The sequence below is a fragment of the Microcaecilia unicolor genome, chromosome 14, assembly GCF_901765095.1.
Source record: "Microcaecilia unicolor chromosome 14, aMicUni1.1, whole genome shotgun sequence".
Classification (NCBI taxonomy): domain Eukaryota; kingdom Metazoa; phylum Chordata; class Amphibia; order Gymnophiona; family Siphonopidae; genus Microcaecilia; species Microcaecilia unicolor.
This window is the reverse complement of record NC_044044.1, coordinates 18,544,475-18,565,854: the sequence shown is the minus strand read 5'-3', so window position 1 is coordinate 18,565,854 and position 21,380 is coordinate 18,544,475. Positions and strand designations below refer to the sequence as shown.

Here is a 21,380-nt window from a genome sequence, read left to right as displayed (position 1 = left end):
GCCTCCTGATCTTGACTAAGCTCCTGAGGATCCATTCCTTCTGCACAGGATTCCTTTATGCTTATCCCACGCATACCTATTTATCAAGCTACTAAAAGGAAAGTTAAGACATCTGAAATTAAAATGTTCAAACAAAAAGAAAATTGTAAAAATATCAAATGCAGAGACATTAAGTGCCTTACTTATTACCTGACAAGCCTTCCATAGCAGTAAAGTAAGAAATTAATTTCCAGGGTGGAGAGGAGGTTATTAACTTTCCTGGCCCTCTACCTTCTTCAACTGTTGCTCTTGTTCTAGACCTCCAAAAATGCTCAGATACCTTTTGTCTAATATTACATTTTGTTTAAAAATTGAAAAAAAAAAAACCCATTCAGTGTGACACATATGCAATCAAACATATAAACGGCGAGTGACCGTACTCACTCGCAAATGCGCAGTAGAGACTTCCCTCTGCCCCGCCCCCGCTTCAATACGTGATGATGGGGGCGGGACAGAGAGGGAAGTCTCTACTGGCATGCTGCAGACGTCAGAACCGTTCCCCCTCCCCCGGAGTCGCCGCCGCCCCTCCATCGGGCCCGAGCACCGTGAACTTACATCACCACGCAGCAGCAGGCACATCAGCAAAGCTGCCGTCGGGCTTCCTTCTCTGCCTTTGTCCCGCCCTCGCCGACGTTACGTCACACGAGGGCGGGACACAGGCAGAGAAGGAAGCCCGCCCCGACAGCAGCTTTGCTGATGTGCCTGCTGATGTAAGTTTACAGTGCTGCTCGGGCTGGGTGGAGGAGGGGTGGCGGCGGCGGCGACTCCGGGGGGGGGGGGGGGGGCTCGGAACCCCCCCCCCCCCATTTCAAAAGTAGCCCGTTTTCACGGGCTCAACGGCTAGTAATAGGAGAAATCAAGAGAGGAGGAGGTTTTTCACAATCCAAATCTTAATTGCATGTCCAATGCAACACTTCACACACAGCTTTTTGTTTATTTCACTTTTATTTGGAATTAAAAAAAAAAATTTAAGTCACCCATGTGACCTACAGCGAGTTGCATATTTCCCAGTCAGATTTTAAGGCCAATAGTGTTTTTCTCATTTCAATATATTTAATTTTTTTTAAGCTTGTGTTAACTGCTTCACTACAGTTCTGCTCTGTCATGCAAGACATTTCCAATAAATCAGGGCTGGTAATCTGATTGCTACAGTGAGAGAGGAAAAAACGAAAAAAATGCAAGAGAAGCATGCAGAGAAAAAAAAACAGTAACAAAACAAAAAAAAAAGAGGAGACAAACCTACAAAAAAAAAAAGATAAAAAAATGTACAAATAAAGAGAAAGAAAAGTCACAGTATTATGTTCAAAAAAGAAATCAAACTCAATACAGGGAAGAAAACAACAAAAAAACATTTTTCAAGTGTTGCATATTTTTGACTGACAACACAAGTGTGACTCATAGGTGTGAAGTCAGTAACAAAACAATGAAAATTAAAAAAAAAACCACGCACACACACAACCACAATAAAACATGATAGCATTGTATTATGAAAACAAAACAAAAATTGCAAAGGCTTAAAAATAATGTCACTGAATTGAAGCCCTTTCAGTACCCTTGTTCACAGCATTCTCTGTTGTCCAAACAAGCGCTGGTGTTTTAAATGTCATTGCACTAGTTCTGTTTGAAGTTCCTTTTGGTCCCACATGAAGGGCCTGCTACAATTTATAACCAGCCTATGATGAAAATGCCTGTAAAGCAATACTGCGGCTGGTAACCCTTCCCCACACAAAACCAGAGAAGCTGCTGGCACATCTGGCTTCTCTCTCGTCTCTTACCCCTGCAGTAAACAGGAGCTACTAATGAAAGCTGAGCATTTGCAATGCACACACTCGGATCTGACAATTTCATGGAAGGTGTGAATTCATGCACAACCTCACAAGCATGCGCATCAGAGAGTAGCACACTTGTGTGATGCCATCCAAAATTCTTATACAGGCAGCTCTCTGGGAGATTTCAATGTCAGAATTTTACAATTTGGCAGTGAACTTTTCAATCATGAAGAGGCTGGTGTATTACGGGCCGAGAGGGGCATAACAGGCCACAAAGCCTAGACTGCTTTACATAAAACAGCCACACCCAACACCATTCCAAAATATGACACAGAAATGAGATTCCCACAGTGGTTTAAAGATGCTCTGGGCACACTACCCAGAAAGAGCTTGAAAAAAAAAAAAAAATGTGTGTGAGGGGACTGATTTGTGGAGTTTGTCACATTCTTCACTGTGCTTTTGCCTGAACTGTTTTGGCTCAGAAAATTAAAAAAAATTATATATATATGTATATATATATACTCATAAATATAATCAAGGAACAGGATCCAGATAGAAAGTTAGAAAAAAAACCGTCAAATCAGAGGAAGGTATGGCTTAGTCTTCAAAATATGTCGAGGATCACAACAGAGGAGAGTGCCACGACCAGGGGTCAAACCCCTCTTTTCACTTTTGTTTTGGTGTTTTTAATTGAATTCTTCCAAGAGGTTAGGACAGTGGAAGTGAAACCTTTCTAGGAAAGCAGTCATAGAAATTTTCACCAAAATGTCTGCAGTAGTCTGAGGTGTTTTGGGACGAGAGGGAACAAAATGCTGGTTGAGGGGGATTTTTTTATGATTTCCCCCCTTCCCCTTTTTTTTTTCCTGTGGTTTTCTTTTTGTGACTCAGAATTTCTTGGGGCCCCAGGCAGACATCTGCTTGGGAGCAACCCCTGCACCAAAGATAGGGAACTCCTCTGCACTGCTCATGTCCGGGGCCTGTATAAAGTAGGAAAAAATAAGACAAGAATTAAAAGGAAAGCAGGAGGTCTGCAGTGAAAACAGCAAAGGTCAGCAGGTGACAGCCAGCTCAGGCCAAGTCAGTCTTGGTTTTACCCTCACAGCATGCATGGAAATGTGGTTCCACTTTCCTCACTGAAAAGCAATCCCATCTATGCAATGGAGATAGAGGTAGCAAAGATTCGGCCTATTCTAAGTGGTCATGGAGATAGAAGCACAAACCATCTGCATATTCAAATCATTTTAACAGAACTGAACTTGATTTCTTTGCTCCTACCTTGTTCCCAGCAGCATTCCATGGGGCATCTCTGACCACAAATCCTTTGGTTGGACCCCGGGGCTCATCATCAGAACGGGAGGGAGGTTTCGTGTAGGCCACCATAGTCTCTGTCTCCACCACATCCATCATCTGCAAGTAAAACAAACAGGTTGGGGGTCACTGGTAAAGTGGAGGAACTTCCCTTGCAAGAAACATGTAACGTGGTAAACAGAGAAGACGGAGTTGCTTTCCTGTAATGGGGGGTTTCCCACAGAGAGCAGAGGACTATAGCCATACTGTATATGTCCTTCCTATTATTCTAGAACCTGTAGGATAGTTGTGTCCATCAACCAGCAAGTGGAGATAGAGAACTAGAAACAGCTGAGGCCTCTCTCTCTTGATATTGTCCAGTTCCTTAGTATTTACATAGACAAGCAGTAAGGAGAAACTCAGAATAAACACAACAACAGCAACCTTAAACAACTCGCTAATCTAACACTAACCAGATGAGCAAACACGTGTGGACCTCTCATCTCTAGACAACTTGAAGGGAATAAGAGATATGAAGGAAGCACCAAGAAGGTGACAGTTGTTATCTGACCCATTACTTCACACAACTAAACATCTCAGATACCTCGGGTCTCTGGAATAGTGGGAAGGACTAATACAAAGAAAATTACTAGGGAGAACCTAATTTCTCCTTCCATTACGTAGCTTCCCACTAGTCCAGAATCTGTGGGATGTTTAAAAAGCAATCCTTACAGTGGGTGTCATCCTGGCACCACTGCCCTGAGGGCCGAAGTCCCAAAACTGGCTTCTCAGCACCAACCACTCATAAAAGACCAACCAAACACTACTGCTGTATTTATGAATTGCACAAATACTGTGATGAAAATAGCTGAATCAGATGAGATCACAAAATACAAAAATTCTGCATCCGTATAGTGTTGTGTTTTTTGTCACCTCTGCTGTTTGTTGCTTGGTACTTTATGCAAAGGTTTGTTCTTCTTTGTGGTTGTTCTGTGGTTTCTTAATACCCTGAAGTAGTGGGTGCTCTGTTTTCACGCTCTCTGCTGGCTCTGAGTCCAAAATCTTCAATGCCAAAAGGTACCTGGGCAATTAAGGATGGCATAATCCTACGAAACATCCTGACTACTGTAGCATCCTTCATTGGAGAGACCTCCTCCGTTTGCAGCCTTTCCTCTTGATCCCAAAATTAGGTTCCAGGAACTTCTCCACTGTGGCTCAGGAGCCTCTGCTGAAGCTAACGATTTCCTTTCAATCCAATCTTCACCTTCCACCAAAAAAGGCTTCTTGGTCCCTGATGGCTCTTCCTTGAGGCAATCCGCATACCAAAAGCCTTATGCATCAGACGCACAAATTCAGGGCAAAAGCCCTATAGGAAACTGACCCCCTTTCCTGCCCATCTGCTGCCTCTAGCTCCACTGCCCAGTTCAGCAGAAAAAGACCTGCCTCTGCCTTCACCGAGGCAGAAATGGCGGCATTTCCTGCCAAAATAGGATCCTCCCAACGGCACCTTTCTTGAATTAGGTCTGTGGGCCATCTCTAACTGTGGCTGGATGTCTGCTTGCCACCTGTTGCACTGACTGATGAAACTGCGCAGCCCTTACTTGTGGTAACAGCTGCTATAAACTGTGTGGCCATGTGCTTCGCAGCCTGCCTAATGAAAAACCGCTAACACTAAGGCCCCTCTGAAGGCTTTGATGTTCTCACCTCCCCCCATTACCAAAGGTGCTCTGAGTATTGTTGAAGATAGCACAACTGTTTATGTCCAGCCAGGCCAAGCCCTTGTTCAAAAAGCAGCATATATATATATTTTTTTTGTTTTGTTTTCTTGTTTTTATTTTTTCCCCTTTATTTTTTAAATTTTTAACCAGAGGGAAGCCCAAATGTAATTCATCTTCACTAACTTCAACCAGGCCTACCTGACTAATCGCCAATTGCTTAAAATTCTTCACCTATCAACATCATTAGCTTAGTGATTCTCAGTCTCTATCTGCTGGTAGGAGAAGGCAAACCCCTGTGTCTGGATTGTTCTGGTGGGATGATAAAGAACATGGGATACAACAACATGGAATTCAAATTCAGCACACACCACATGCCCTAGAACCCAGCTAAAATGAGAAGGAACCCAGCTACCAGAAGGTCTATCCATGAGTGCTATGGCAAGGAGACTTCTCATTCTCTCTACAGCCACATTATGGGTGGTTTTACAAGTGAGAAAAATTCAGCAGCAGTTTGATAGGCTTGTGTTGCCACTCCAGGCTGCAGTTGCCAAAACGTACAGGAAGCAGTACAAACAGGCCACATGGGTCAGTGAGGATATAGGGTATGCACATTCAAAGCAAAAAGGACATAAGCAAGCATGGCAAAAGGGACTAAAAACAGCCCAGCAACCAACACCCTCTGGGTAAAAGGCCTTCCATAACCCTCAGGGATTTATGCTGCAAAATGTCTCACTTTGTCAGAAGAAACGTTACACTACTGGCAATCTGCTTTTCCTGTTGGCCTTGTTTTTATGGCATAGGAGGAACTGAATCTCTTGGTGGGGGGTTAAGCCTCTTGCCCCCCCCCCCCCCCCCCCCACACACACACAAGGACATTCTGGCTGACTTACATATTCTTCCTCAAGATTCAGAAGGTGGTCCATAGCATCATCCACATCTTCTGGTAAGCCAGTAACAGTGACTCGGTCAGGATCGCTAGAACCAGGCTGTGGAAATCTGATATCAACCTGCAAAGGGAAGGGTGATGAGCATGGAGATTAGAGTACATGCCCCTCTGTAGTGATACACTTTACATATTTAACAGTGTAACATACAAATACAGTACCACAAAACAAGATAATGACCTGTTAATACCTACACTTAGTACATAAGGAATCCCTTACCCTAAATTCCTCCATCAACTTGCGGATGGCCTTGCCGCGACCCCCAATGATGCGAGCATGGACTCTGTGGTCTAGTCTGACATCCTCACTGACCATTTCCTCTAGGTCGGCCACAATCTTCATGATGGAATCTCTGGCAGCTTCAGCATTCTTCTCATAGCCTGTGATGGTGATGAGGTCCTTAAGATGAGAATGAGAACAAAGGAAGCATCAAGTGAACACTTTGTAAGCCACATTAGTCACTTGGCTATAGCACCTTAGGCTACCACCAACCTGGCTTTCATCTCCTTTGTCTGGGAACTGGATGTTGACATCATGCAACTTGCGAATCTGGGAGATCACAGCACCCTTCTTCCCAATGATCTTGGGATGGTACTTTGGATCCACAGACAAAGTTAACTTGAATCCTCTTAAGGCCTAGGAAAGGTTAAAAAAAAAAAAAGGTAATCACAGATCATGGGTGAAGAAGGGACAAAAGGAAAGGTTATCACAGATCATGAATAATCTCAGTTCAATTGTTTTTTTGCCACTGATATTTACAGTGACCTTTAGTATGTCACCGTCTCCTCAGATATCCACTTTATGGGTAAGACACTCATTGTACTTGTATGTAATTTTGCATCAGAGCATTATATAAAAATAATAAAATAATTAACCAACAACAAAAGAATCAGCTACAATCACAGGAATGCTAGCATCACTCTTAATTCCTGTCCTATCAGAATTTACTTTCCACACCAATATGCACCAGAGTGCTGTTTGATCCTTTTAGGGCTCAAAACCACTAAAACGCCTGCAAGTGCTGAAGCCTTCTCCTGCTGGATCAGGGACTCCATCACCTTCTTTCAGAAAAGTACTTCTATAACCTTTGAAACACACTAAACAAAACATCAGTCACCCAAAGACATCCTGAAAACAAGTAAAACTTAAAAAAAGACAAGGAGTGAAGCCTGTGAAAACTGGGATTACTTTAATCAGTGGGATTTCAATTAGAGACTTAAGTATATGTATTGTTCAAAAATTTCTGGTTTTTAAAAGAGAGAGAACGTAATCAGATGTATTATTTCTAACTAAAATATGGACAATAAGTATGTTCTCAATGAAATGAATTGACTATACACCGTATTTGGTCTTGAGGAAGCCAACCAGATGATCAATGTGGAATAATGAATTAGATGAGTAATATCTGGGGATAATCAGGTTAATACAACGTTTTCTATTTTGTTTACTGTTTAATTGATCTCCTTGTCTTATCTCACTCTCCCTATTTTTCTTCACTTTGTGGTCCAAGAAACAGAAAGATTGTATATAATCCATATATCTAGTTGGGATTGTTTTCTTCTTATCTTGTATTAATGTGCAGTCATCTCTGTATTACTGTTCGCAAGTGACCCTTTAAAATGAAAAATTGTAAATAAATGATTAAAAAAAAAAAAAGACAAGACTTATTCTTTATCTTGGGTGAAATATGTACATCCAGATTGGTGTGGAAACTTAATAGCATGAGTTGCCCAAAGTAAGCTGAAATTTTGATTTTTACATACCCATGCCAGTCTGGGCCCGAAGAACATGTCAAAGCTGCACTTTAGTGGATGAGAAGAACATGGCCTGCATCACCAATGTCTCTCAAAAGCTGTGTCTGTAGATGACTATTTGGAATTTCTATTGCATCTTGCCACAGACACACAGAAAATTACAGTAGATAATGATCATATGGCCTATCCTGTCTGCCTATCCGTAACATCTACTATCCTCTTCCTCAGAGATTTTATGTGCTTGTCCGATGAGGTCTTGAATTCAGAAACAGTCTTCACCATCTTCACCAGGAGTCTGCTCTATGTGTCCACCACGCTTTGTGTAAAGAAGTATTTCCTTAGATTACTCCCGAGTCTATCCCCTTTCACCTTCATCCTAAGTCATATATTCCTTTCAGTTGCGAGACTTGCCTCTGTGCATTTAAGCGACAGAAATATTAAAATGTCTCTATTATATCTGTCCTCTATTTGACGTGTAGTTTGTGCTTCTGTACTGATCGGTCCGACACTAGCCAGTCACCCGGGAAGATGAAAGGACCCCTTTAAGGTTTAATAGATTTGCTATACTGCCTATCATGTAAAAAACAAAACAAAGGTAGCTCACAAAAATATAACAGTTAAAAAAATTAACATAAACAATAAGCTGTACCAGAGCTGGTTAAAAAAAATCTAAAATTAAAACACATACAATAAATTAATGGAAAAAAAGAATAAGAGCAGTCTAAAATTATGAAAAACAAAAAACATATAAAACAGTACACACAATAAAAAGACCAACCAAGGGAAATTCTACACCTCCACAAAACGACAATCACATATGGAGGGTAATACAATTTTTAAAAGCCTACCAACAAGGATACAAAAGAATAATACATAAGGGGATGGGAAGGGGAATGGGATTGATAAATGGAAACCTGTTTAACCTCACTAGCTATACCATCACCATCTTTCTTGACCCTCACCAAAAAAAAAAAAACACAACCCAAAAAACCCACACCCACCCACAAAACAGTCTAACGCCACTTAAAATTTTATCCCATTGGCCATCTCTAGTATCAGGTGGCAACTTGTTTTACAAAAAGGGGGAAGCATAGATACATGAGGGGTTAGCAAACAGGCTAATTATTGAGATGTGCTAAAAGAAGAATCTTAAATTGAATCCTAGAAGAGAATGGAAGTCACTACAGATATGATCGTGTCACGTTACAAAAAACTAGCTGCCGTGTTCTGGATTCTCTCAAGTGTTTTAATGGCAGATGTACCAATTCCTGCAAACAATGCACTGAAATAATCTAAATCAATTGACGATCAAAGCTTGTATCAATATCCGTAAATCAGCCTTGCATAGATGTGACATAAGTAGAATAACTCAAGAACACGTTAGGAGCTTTCCAACATTTAGGAAAACCTAGGCCCTTTGCCCAAGAAACAAGCCCTTACCCAAGAGAAGGCAATAAGGTGGTTCTCTTAGCTCCTTCCAGTACTGCCACTGAACCAGACCATCAAGGGAAGTAAGGATTCCCTCCAGTGTTTCATTACCTCACCTTCTCCTACACAACTAGGCAGAAAATAGATCTTACTAAAGGGAGGAAAGGCTTCTTCTGGAAGAGTCAGAATTTCAACCAGGTATTTCTTTAAAGTATCTTTAGGAAATGCAGAGTTAGGTGCCTAGCTAGATTTTCCATTTGTTCCATCTTACAACACAATAGATCTTTATCTTTAATCAGAACAGAATTTGCCTCTTTGATCACCTTTATCTTCAAAACTATTTATTCTGTTGATCACCTCAATAAGGGCCGTTTACTAAAGCATGTTAGCATTTTTAACGCGCCTACAATTTGCATGTGCGCTAACCGTGTAGGCGCCTACACAGTTAACACACATACATGGCTAACTCACGTTAAAAATGTTAATGCGCCTATAATGCGGCTTAATAAACAGGGCCTAAAGTCTAAAGCCTTTGCTGTGAGCCAATACTTCCCTATTTTTCGGCAAAAGAAAATAGTGTAAAACAAATAGAAAGAATAATTTAATCTCATCAGAGGTGACCAAATGGAATCCAGGGTAATGACTTGGAGGGAGGGAAGAGTTTGTTGGCTAAGGTTTCCAAAAACAATGGGCCAGCAAATCTGCCTCCCCATGCCAGACTGATATTCATCTCCACAACGCTTTGCAAGGCAGCAGGGTATCAAAACCTCTCTACCCAACCCTGTGACATGACCTCATCTATCTGCACTATCTGCAATGGGAGAGTCGATGTGCCATTGCTAGTCTCCAGTCACTTATCTGGAGGGAGAGCGACATCTTCTGTCAACTGGGCACACTCCTTCACACTGCTCAGCAATGGGACATCCCTCTGGTGCACCTCCAGAGATCCCTGCTGCATGAAGCTATAAATTCTGGGCTGGTTCAAAGTAGTTGAGCCTGCCACAGGAATAAAAATGTACTCAACTTTCTCTTACTTGCCATCTTCAAACCACAGAATAAGCAACTAACACAGCTCAGACAACCAGTGCTCCTGCAGGGCTGTTGGGAGTTTTCAATAAGATAGATAAAATATAAGATTTCAATTTGTTATATTTATAAGAGATGAAAAAATGATTAAGATATAAAAATCAGATCAAGGAAGACTTTGGTGAGAGGCTGATAAAAGGATTTATTGAGCCCATCATCTGATGATTCAACTGAAAACGTCCTCTTGTGGTAAAAGGTTTGACTAGTTAGCCTTGTATATTCTCTCTCACGAATATATCTTTGCATACCACATTGTTTTGTGCTATTCTAATGTTAAGCATAGCATATCCAATAATTTAGGGTTTCTGCATGGAGGAGTACTGCCTCCTGACTTTGGAGTTTTAGACTTTTTGACATGTCCAGAAGCAGATTGGATTTTAAAGCGGGTTTTGTCATAAGTCCTACTAGCTATTCAGTAATATCTGATGGATTGGAAGTGATATTTGCTCTCAAGGAGACTTCACTGATTTTAAGATGGATCGAGAATTCGGTTTATTTCTTGGCACTTCTGTCTCCATAAGGGAAAGTAAAAATTTCAGAAGGAATTTAGGACATGAGGTGTCTTCATTCCACAGGTCAGCCATAATAGGAATGGGTGAGTGTCTCTGATGAAGATACATGGGTGATGTAGGTTCTGCGATAGCCTCAGTGTCCGCTTGTTCTGAGCCTGTCCAATCAGATTCAGATGAGGCTATATTTGACTCCTGTTTGGCCAATGTCCAAGTGGACTCAGAATGGCACTGAGGCTTTTGAAACTGAACAGGATGTACACTGACAATTTCTAGAACACGATGCCCTAGATGGCCCCAGCACTTTTGTCCTTGAGTAATAATTGATGTATTACAAAAAAATAAAAATAAAAAAATGTGATACTCATGTTGTAGCTGGCCCTCAGGATAGAAAGTAGCTATAGAATTGAGAGAGCAATAAACTTATCTGTGGATGAGACACAGATACAATGGAACACTTTGAGTGGAATGAATTTAGCTTCTCTCGAATGCTAAAATCCAAAGCTCTGGAGAGCTTTAAAAGAAATCTTGGATATAAGTAATTTAACTGGTGATTTGCTGCAAGGCTGCCAAGGTAAAGGATTAGAAGGTATTCCAGAAGAGTCTCTTTCCTGGGCTAACTTAGATAAAGCAGGGGAAAACCAGGACTCATCTTCTAAGGTATATAATGATCAATGTTACAATGACTCCACCTCAACCTTTCCTAGATTCATCGCCAAGATGAGTTTCATAACACGAGACCAGATTTTGAAACTTGTTTTTCCTTTTTTATAAGCTTCCTCCCATAATTTCATCATGAAAGAGGTGATAACCCAGGAGGTGACATGACATCTGGAAGCTGCTCCATATTTGGGAGACAGCAGCAATTGAAAGTCATTGTATTTATCTCCATGTGCTTAGAACCACAGGCTAAGTGCCATATCTGGTAGCCTACACTACCAAGACCACATTTCAGGCCAAGTTTCTTCCAGGAAAATACAACCGTGTTGCGGACTCACTCAGTCGGAAACTCGGCCCTCATAAGTTTTCTTTTGACCTTAAAGTGGACAACCTGAGCTTGGCCTGTTTATTGCTGCAGGGAATGCAAAGTGTGCGTCCGGACCCTTGATGCATTGCTCACAATGCCTTTTGTCATCTCCTGGAGCAGGGGCTCTCAACCCAGTGCTCGGGATACACCCAACCAGTCAGGTTGAGCCCATGGGTTTATCTACATCGAAAACAAAAAAGGGTCCCCTACAAAAGGAATGCAAAAAGACAAGGAAGTAGGGATGACCACCCCCTACTTCCTTGTCTTTTATCTACACTGAAGCACTTAATCTGGAAAATACAGTTTCTAGTTGCCATCACACTGGCCAGAAGGACCAGCAAGCTTATCACTTATCCCCTGTATACTCAAGTTCTTCTCCAGAAGAGTATTTTTCCATACTCATACCAAGTTTCTACCCAAGATCATGTCAGAGTTCCATCTCAACTAGTTGATAGCGCTCCTGTTGTTATTTCCAGCCCTGCCTACAAAACAGGGTATGATACATACCTGTAGCAGTTGTTCTCCGAGGACAGCAGGCTGATTGTTCTCACGACTGGGTTGACGTCCGCGGCAGCCCCCACCAACCGGAAAAAAGCTTCGCGGGACGGTCGGCACGCAGGGCACGCCCACCGCGCATGCGCGGCCGTCTTCCCGCCCGTGCGCGACCGCTCCCGCCAGTTGAATAACTAGCAAAATATGAAAACACACAACTCCAAAGGGGAGGAGGGAGGGTAGGTGAGAACAATCAGCCTGCTGTCCTCGGAGAACAACTGCTACAGGTATGTATCATACCCTTTCTCCGAGGACAAGCAGGCTGCTTGTTCTCACGACTGGGGTATCCCTAGCTCTCAGGCTCACTCAAAACAAGAACCCAGGTCAATTGAACCTCGCAACGGCGAGGGTACAACAGAAATTGACCTACGAAGAACAACTAACTGAGAGTGCAGCCTGACCAGAATAAATTCGGGTCCTGGAGGGTGGAGTTGGATTTACACCCCAAACAGATTCTGCAGCACCGACTGCCCGAACCGACTGTCGCGTCGGGTATCCTGCTGGAGGCAGTAATGCGATGTGAATGTGTGGACAGATGACCACGTCGCAGCCTTGCAGATCTCTTCAATAGTGGCTGACTTCAAGTGGGCCACCGACGCTGCCATGGCTCTGACACTATGAGCCGTGACATGACCCTCAAGAGTCAGCCCAGCCTGGGCGTAAGTGAAGGAAATGCAATCTGCTAGCCAATTAGAGATGGTGCGTTTCCCGACAGCGACCCCTAGCCTGTTAGGGTCGAAAGAAACAAACAATTGGGCGGACTGTCTGTTGGGCTGTGTCCGCTCCAAGTAGAAGGCCAATGCTCTCTTGCAGTCCAATGTGTGCAACTGACGTTCAGCAGGGCGGGTATGCGGCCTGGGGAAGAATGTTGGCAAGACAATTGACTGGTTAAGATGGAACTCCGACACCACCTTCGGCAGGAACTTTGGGTGGGTGCGGAGCACTACTCTGTTGTGATGAAATTTGGTATATGGAGCATGAGCTACTAGGGCTTGAAGCTCACTGACCCTACGAGCTGAAGTAACTGCCACCAAGAAAATGACCTTCCAGGTCAAATACTTCAGATGGCAAGTATTCAGTGGCTCAAAAGGAGGTTTCATCAGCTGGGTGAGGACGACGTTGAGATCCCATGACACAGCAGGAGGCTTGATAGGGGGCTTTGACAAAAGCAAGCCTCTCATGAATCGAACGACTAAAGGCTCTCCAGAGATGGCTTTACCTTCCACACGGTAATGGTAAGCACTAATCGCACTAAGGTGATTCCTTACTGAGTTGGTCTTGAGGCCAGACTCCGATAAGTGCAGAAGGTATTCAAGCAGGTTCTGTGCAGGGCAAGAACGAGGTTCTAGGGCCATGCTCTCACACCACACGACAAACCTCCTCCACTTGAAAAAGTAACTCTTTTTAGTGGAATCCTTCCTAGAGGCAAGCAAGACCCGGGAGACACCCTCAGACAGACCCAACGCAGTGAAGTCTACGCCCTCAACATCCAGGCCGTGAGAGCCAGGGACTGAAGGTTGGGGTGCAGCAACGCTCCGTCGTTCTGCGAAATGAGAGTCGGAAAACACTCCAATCTCCACGGTTCTTCGGAGGACAACTCCAGAAGAAGAGGGAACCAGATCTGACGGGGCCAAAAGGGCGCGATCAGAATCATGGTGCCGCGGTCTTGCTTGAGCTTCAGTAAGGTCTTCCCCACCAAAGGTATGGGAGGATAAGCATACAGGAGGCCGGTCCCCCAATGGAGGAGAAAGGCATCCGACGCTAGCCTGCCGTGTGCCTGAAGTCTGGAACAGAACAGAGGCAGCTTGTGGTTGGTCTGAGAGGCGAAAAGGTCCACCGAGGGGGTGCCCCACGCTCGGAAGATCTTGCGTACCACTCTGGCATGGAGCGACCACTCGTGCGGTTGCATGACTCTGCTCAGTCTGTCGGCCAGACTGTTGTTTACGCCTGCCAGGTACGTGGCTTGGAGGAGCATGCCGAACCGACACGCCCAACGCCACATCCCGACGGCCTCCTGGCACAGGGGGCGAGATCCGGTGCCCCCCTGCTTGTTGACGTAATACATTGCAACCTGATTGTCTGTCCGAATTTGGATAATTTGGCAGGACAGCCGATCTCTGAAAGCCTTCAGTGCGTTCCAGATCGCTCGGAGCTCCAGGAGGTTGATCTGCAGATCCTTTTCCTGGAGGGACCACAGACCCTGAGTGTGAAGCCCATCGACATGGGCTCCCCACCCCAGGCGAGATGCATCCGTCGTCAGCACTTTCATGGGCTGCGGAATTTGGAATGGACGTCCCAGGGTCAAATTGGTCCGGATGGTCCACCAGAGCAGTGAAGTGCGGCAACTGGTGGAGAGGCGGATGACATCTTCTAGATTCCCGGTGGCTTGGAACCACTGGGAAGCTAGGGTCCATTGAGCAGATCTCATGTGAAGACGAGCCATGGGAGTCACATGAACTGTGGAGGCCATATGACCCAGAAGTCTCAACATCTGCCGAGCTGTGATCTGCTGAGACGCTCTGGTCTGCGAGGCCAGGGTCAAGAGATTGGTGGCCCTCGCTTCGGGAAGGTAGGCCTGAGCCGTCTGGGAATTCAGCAGCGCTCCTATGAATTCCAGAGACTGAGTTGGCTGGAGATGGGACTTTGGGTAATTTATCACAAACCCCAGCAGCTCCAGAAGTTGAATAGTGCACTGCATGGACCGGAGGGCTCCTGCCTCCGAGGTGTTCTTGACCAGCCAATCGTCGAGATATGGGAACACGTGCACTCCCAGCTTGCGTAGGTAGGCCGCTACCACCACGAGGCACTTTGTAAACACTCGTGGGGCAGAGGCGAGCCCAAAGGGCAGCACACAATACTGAAAGTGCCGTGCGCCCAGGCGGAATCTGAGATACTGTCTGTGGGCTGGCAGTATCGGGATGTGCGTGTATGCGTCCTTTAAATCCAGGGAACATAGCCAATCGTTTTTCTGAATCATTGGCAGAAGGGTGCCCAAGGAAAGCATCCTGAACTTTTCTTTGACCAGGAATTTGTTCAGGCCTCTCAGGTCTAGGATGGGACGCATCCCCCCTGTTTTCTTTTCCACAAGGAAGTACCTGGAATAGAATCCCTGCCCTTCCTGCCCGGGTGGTACGGGCTCGACCGCATTGGCGCTGAGAAGGGCGGAGAGTTCCTCTGCAAGTACCTGCTTGTGATGGGAGCTGAAAGACTGAGCTCCCGGAGGACAATTTGGAGGCAGGGAGGTCAAATTCAGGGCGTATCCGCACCGCACTATTTGGAGAACCCACTGGTCGGAGGTTATGAGAGGCCACCTTTGGTGAAAGAATTTTAACCTCCCTCCGACCGGTAGATCGTCCGGTACGGACACTTGTAGGGCGGCTATGTTCCCATGGATCCAGTCAAAAGCCCGTCCCCGGCTTTTGCTGTGGAGGCGCAGGGGGCTGCTTAGGCGCACGCTGTTGACGAGAACGAGCGCGCTGGGGCTGTCCCTGTGCCTGACGAGGCCTTCGGGCCGGCTGGTTGTACCTACGCTTTGCAAAAGAATAGGGTGCAGCCTGCCGGGCCCGGGAAAAACGCCCGCCCGTGGGGGCGGGTGCTGAAGGCGCCCGGTGGGAGAGCTTGTCGAGAGCGGTTTCCCGCTGATGCAGTTGGTCAACCATCTGCTCGACCTTCTCGCCAAAAATATTATCCCCCCGGCAAGGGACGTCAGCCAGTCTCTGCTGGGTGCGGTTGTCCAGGTCAGAGGCACGCAGCCATGAGAGCCTGCGCATCACTATACCTTGGGCCGCAGCACGAGATGCCACGTCACAGGTGTCAAAAATCCCCCTGGACAGGAACTTTCTGCACGCCTTCAGCTGCCTGACCACCTCCTAATAAGGCCTGGACTGCTCCGGCGGGAGCTTATCGACCAGGTCCGCCAGCTGTTGCACATTGGTCCGCATGTGAATGCTCATATAGAGCAGGTAAGATTGGATGCGGGTCACGAGCATGGAGGATTGGTAGGCCTTCCTCCCAAATGAGTCCAGAGTGCGAGCCTCCCGCCCCGGGGGCGCCGAGGCGGTATCCCTCGAACTCCGTGCCCTCTTGAGAGCAGAATCCACGACCGCTGAGTCATGGGGCAATTGGGGCCGCATGAGCTCTGGGTCAGAGTGGATCCTGTACTGGGACTCTGCTTTCTTTGGAATGGTGGGGTTAGTTAGTGGTCGCACCCAGTTCCGAAGCAGCGTCTCCTTCAGGACATTGTGCAGCGGTACCGTGGAGGACTCTCTAGGTGGTGATGGATAGTCGAGGACCTCGAGCATCTCGGCCCTCGGCTCTTCCACAGAGACCACGGGAAAGGGAATGCTTATAGACATATCCCGCACAAAGGAGGCAAAGGAGAGACTCTCAGGAGGTGAGAGCTTCCTCTCCGGTGACGGCGTGGGGTCCGAGGGAAGGCCCGTAGACTCCTCTGAGGAGAAATATCTCGGGTCCTCCTCTTCCCCCCACGAGTCCTCATCCTCGGTATCGGACATTAGCTCATGTAGCTGAGTCCGGTACCGGGCCCGGCTCGACGTCGAGGCACCAAGGTCTCGGTGTCGTCGAGCGGTGGACTCCCGCGCCGGCGGGGACGGAGCTCCCTCCATCGACGTCGACGGGGACTCCACCGGCGTGGCAGTCGAGACCGGCACCGCAAGCGGCGGCGGTGTCGACAGCCCCGGCGCCGGGCTAGAGCTCGCCGGCGCCACAGTCATCGGCGCCGGGGGCGCAAGCACCCCCGGGGCCGGCACAGCCTGGCGCATCAGCCCTTCCAGGATCCCCGGAAGGATGGCTCTGAGGCACTCGTCCAGGCCCGCTGCCGAGAAAGGCGGGGGGGCCGGTAAGGGTGTCGGTGCCGGAAGCTGCTGGGGCCCAGGAGACGGCACCGAGGTGCCGGAACCCCGACGCGTCGGTACCTCCACAACCGACGGAGACCTCTCCTCTCGATGATGACGCTTCGGCGTCGACTCCTCTTCGGGGTGCACCGAGGGCTCCCGGTGACGGCGCTTCTTATCCTTCTTTCGGTGCACGTCACCGGGGCCGGAGGGCATGGAGGAGGAGGAGGTCGATCCCCCTCGGTCTCGAGGTACCGGGTCCGACAGGGTTCGGTCCCGTGGCTCACGAGTTGAGGGAGTAACCGGGGCCGATTGCCCACGCGGTCTCTCTACCCCACTCTCGCCGGCGGACCGGCGGGCCGACGGGACCTGTTCTCCTGGGGTCGCTGCCATCGGTGCCGATGTCTCGGGCATCGATACCGGTACCGAAGAACCGGCCTTCGATACCGATGCCGTCGAGGTCGACGTCGAGGGGCCGGCGCAAGTTCCAAAAAGACGGTCCCGCAGAACTTGCCTCGCAACCTGAGTCCGTTTCCGGAGACCGAGACACAAAGCACACGACTTGAGGTTGTGCTCCGGCCCGAGGCACTGGAGGCACCAAGCGTGGGTGTCGGTCTGCGAGATCGGCCGGCCGCAGCGACCACACTTCTTAAATCCACTCGGGACCTTCGAGGACATCGACGGAAAAATCGCGTCGGCGAAGTCAAAGTCGGCAATGGTGGCTAAAATCACACCACGAAAATTGAAACCGACCGAGCGGCTACTAGGCCGCAACGAGGCGTCCCCGCTGGAAAGCGAGGGAAAAGGAGGAGCGCGTGCTCCACACGCGCAAAGTCTTTTTTTTTTTTTTTTTTTTAACAGAAAGAAGTAAAATAATAAAAGGAAGCCAGATAGGCCAAAACGACGATCCGCGTAAACGCGGTCGAAAAATCCGGCGGCTGAGTCGAGAGAGAGGCTAAAGCACAACTCTCTCAGTCGCGGGAAAAAAATAACTGGCGGGAGCGGTCGCGCACGGGCGGGAAGACGGCCGCGCATGCGCGGTGGGCGTGCCCTGCGTGCCGACCGTCCCGCGAAGCTTTTTTCCGGTTGGTGGGGGCTGCCGCGGACGTCAACCCAGTCGTGAGAACAAGCAGCCTGCTTGTCCTCGGAGAAAAACCTTGTACACCTTAGACTGTAGACACATTCTGTTCTACTACTTGCGTGACAAAGTCTTCAATAGTCCTCAGCTTTTTTTCACCTTCAATTCAAATAACCTGGGTTTACCGACAGGAAAACACACCGTATCTACTTAGTTCTCTGAACTGACTTCTGCTATCAGCAGACCATTCAGAAGCTCCCTACTAGAATTGGAGCCCACTGCCTTAGAGATAAAGCAAGGTCTTTGGCCAACTTCAGTGCTATCCCCCCTTCTTGGACAGCTGCAATGTCACCACCTAGTCCCCAGTCCATACTTCCACCAAATGTTAATATCTTAATTCAACATCCTCATGAGACATGGCTTTCAACCAGAAAGTCCTGTGCAATCTCTTTGCTTATTGAACTCTCTACCAAATGCTTACTAGGTTACTCATTAAACAGCAGAAAAGGCAACCAGAAGCTTGGGATTCACCAGTTAGAGTGCCTGCAGCTCCCCTGCTTATCTGTGAAAAAAGCAAAGTTGCTTATCGGTAATGAGGGTTTCTCTGTAGACAGCAAGGGAACGCAGCCACACTTACTGCCCTCCTTCCCTTCCTTGAGCAACATGCACAAGCCAGCTAAGGAAAGAGCTGTACCCAGTGCAGGAACCCCTACACATGCTCAAGGGAAAGAAAATAAAGAGCTCTGGCACACAGGATCTGTCACATAACATCACCAGTTACTGTGGCTGCCTTCAAGTAGGCAATTTCATGGTCTTGGCCCTAATCTTCATGTCCACTCTAGCGTGCTATGTTATAATTGTTCTGTTATTTACTTAGCACAATTAAATGATTAAAATCCCTTTCAGGGGCATTTTCAAAAGAGAAGGGCGCCCATCTTCCGATACAAATCGGGAGATGGGCGATCTTCTCTCAGGGTCGCTCAAATCGGCATAATCAAAAGCCGATTTTGGGCGCCCTCAACTGCAGTCCATTGCGGAGATGACCAAAGTTCATGGGGGCGTGTCGGAGGCGTAGCGAAGGCAGGACTGGGGCGTGCTTAAGAGATGGGCATCCTCGGCCGATAATGAAAAAAAGAAGGGCGTCCCTGACAAGCATTTGGTCGACTTTACTTGGTCCATTTTTTTTTTCGTGACCAAGCCTCAAAAATGTGCTCGAACTGACCAGATGACCACCGGAGGGAATCGGGGATGACCTCCCCTTACTCCCCCCAGTGGTCACCAACCCCCTCCCACCCAAAAAAAAAAAAAAAAAAAAAAAATTTTTTGCCAGCTTCAAATGTCATACCCAGCTCCATGACAGCAGTATGCAGGTCCCTGGAGCAGTTTTAGTGGGTGCAGTGCACCTCAGGCAGGCGGACCCAGGCCCATCCCCCCCCCCCCCCACACCTGTTACACTTGTGCTGGTAAATGTGAGCCCTTGAAAACCCACCTGAAACCCACTGTACCCACATCTAGGTGCCCCCCTTCACCCCTTAGGGCTATAGTAGTGGTGTACAGTTGTGGGGAGTGGGTTTTGGGGGGGGGGGGGGGGGCTCAGCACACAAGGTAAGGGAGCTATGCACCTGGGAGCAATTTCTGAAGTCCACTGCACCTAGGGTGCCCGGTTGGTGTCCTGGCATGTGAGGGGGACCAGTGCACTACGAATGCTGGCTCCTCCCACGACCAAATGGCTTGGATTTGGTCGTTTTTGAGATGGGCGTCCTCGGTTTCCATTATCACCAAAAACTGGGGACGACCATCTCTAAGGTGAACCTAAATGTTGAGATTTGGCCGTCCCCGACCGTATTATCGAAACGAAAGATGGACGCCCATCTTGTTTCAATAATAGCAGTTTCCACGCCCCTTCATGGGTCCGTCCTGGGCGGATGTCCTCAGGAAAATTTGGGCGCCCCGTTCGATTATGCCCCTCTTTGAGTGGTGGATGTTTATTTCTGGCTGCTCATGTGGTGCAGAATGACAACAGGTCATGAAGCTTATATCATCTTTTTCCTTCAGCTGGTATTGCACAGTGGCTGTCCCACTGTTTTGCCAGTTCAAAAACACTTGGTTACTGTAGTACAGATAGCATATTTTAGGATTTCTCCCTGTTCCCCTTCCTCACTCGATCCTCCTGCTCTGCTTGCAGCTCCTTCACCCTCTCTGCCAGTCCAAGCCTGGCCCGCTCTACATTCTGTGCCAGGCCAGTGATCTTGATTATATCAGACTGCTGCTCTGGCTGTGGTACAGAGATGTTCACCTGCAAAAGACAAGGAGAGATACTTACACATTGTGGCACTACATCTCAACTGCATAACCAATCAAATCTGCCCTTTTAATGAACAGCCATGTAAAACAGACCCCTGTATGAGAATAAGTGATACACTTGTGTGCCCAAATACATGAAGGGACAGCAATAGATTGTGGACAATGTGTTGAGTGGAGAAGCAGAACTCGTATTTGTTTCTTTAGCCAAATAACGCCTGCTTTCTTTTTCCTTCTAGCTCAATCAGAATGAGTGCAAGGACCCTGGCACCACAAGCCTCCTCTGCAGCTACCTGCACTGTTCCTAGACAGGACTGTTGCTGCAGTGACCAAAGACTGAAAGTCCTGCATCCAATGCTCAACATCTAACTACCATGTTTCACTCTTCGATGACCACGACTTTTCTCCCACCCCATCCCAAGGGTCTCTGAATGCTGTCTGTAATTCCTGGATCAGCTTGAAATGCTGCATACTAGATCTTCCACGTGGCACTATGCACCACTGCAACTGAGATACCAGGCCAGCTCCAGGACTCAAAATCCTATTGTACCCTGGACTGTTTGTAAGTCATCTTACATCTCTTTGCTTCAGGTTACCAATTATTTGGTAATAAGACTGGTCCTTATCCCTGCTCCCCAGACCAGATATATTCTAGCATTGCCACCTTGGAAGTGACTCTTTGCTTGTAATAAGTTGAGAATGTGTAGCACTGTGAGGGCAAACAGGACACTGAGTGCCACAGACATAATATACCTCATATTCCTCCATCATCTTGCGAATGCCAGCTCCTTTCTGTCCAATAATATAACGGTGAAGGTCAAAGGGGACATCCACACTGACAGTGAGTGGGACAAGTGCCTGAGAGAAAAAGCAACTTATGATAAGTGTATGCTTTTTTTTAGGATTTTCCACTTACAGGAATGCGTGGGGAGAAACACTGCACAGCAACAGTCTGGGTTAGGCTATCAGTTCATGCAGGATCCATACAAGCTTTTCAAGAAGATCCATTAAAAACACTGCTGCAGAATTTAAAGT

General features: G+C 47.1%; 1 protein-coding gene across 1 annotated transcript in view; it reads right to left on the bottom strand.

The window, feature by feature from the left end:
• Positions 1 to 1,330: 1,330 nt before the first annotated feature.
• The window catches only part of LOC115457549 (vigilin-like), a 100,253-nt gene continuing 80,203 nt past the window's right edge, over positions 1,331 to 21,380 (bottom strand). Inside the window, exons 22-28 of the mRNA XM_030187004.1 lie at positions 21,099 to 21,203; positions 20,206 to 20,340; positions 6,250 to 6,393; positions 5,977 to 6,156; positions 5,704 to 5,820; positions 3,084 to 3,215; positions 1,331 to 2,785 (exon numbers count right to left, since the gene is read on the bottom strand). Coding sequence (XP_030042864.1) covers positions 2,693 to 2,785; positions 3,084 to 3,215; positions 5,704 to 5,820; positions 5,977 to 6,156; positions 6,250 to 6,393; positions 20,206 to 20,340; positions 21,099 to 21,203 — 906 coding nt within the window. The 3' untranslated portion in view covers positions 1,331 to 2,692. The remainder of the gene's footprint in view (positions 2,786 to 3,083; positions 3,216 to 5,703; positions 5,821 to 5,976; positions 6,157 to 6,249; positions 6,394 to 20,205; positions 20,341 to 21,098; positions 21,204 to 21,380) is intronic.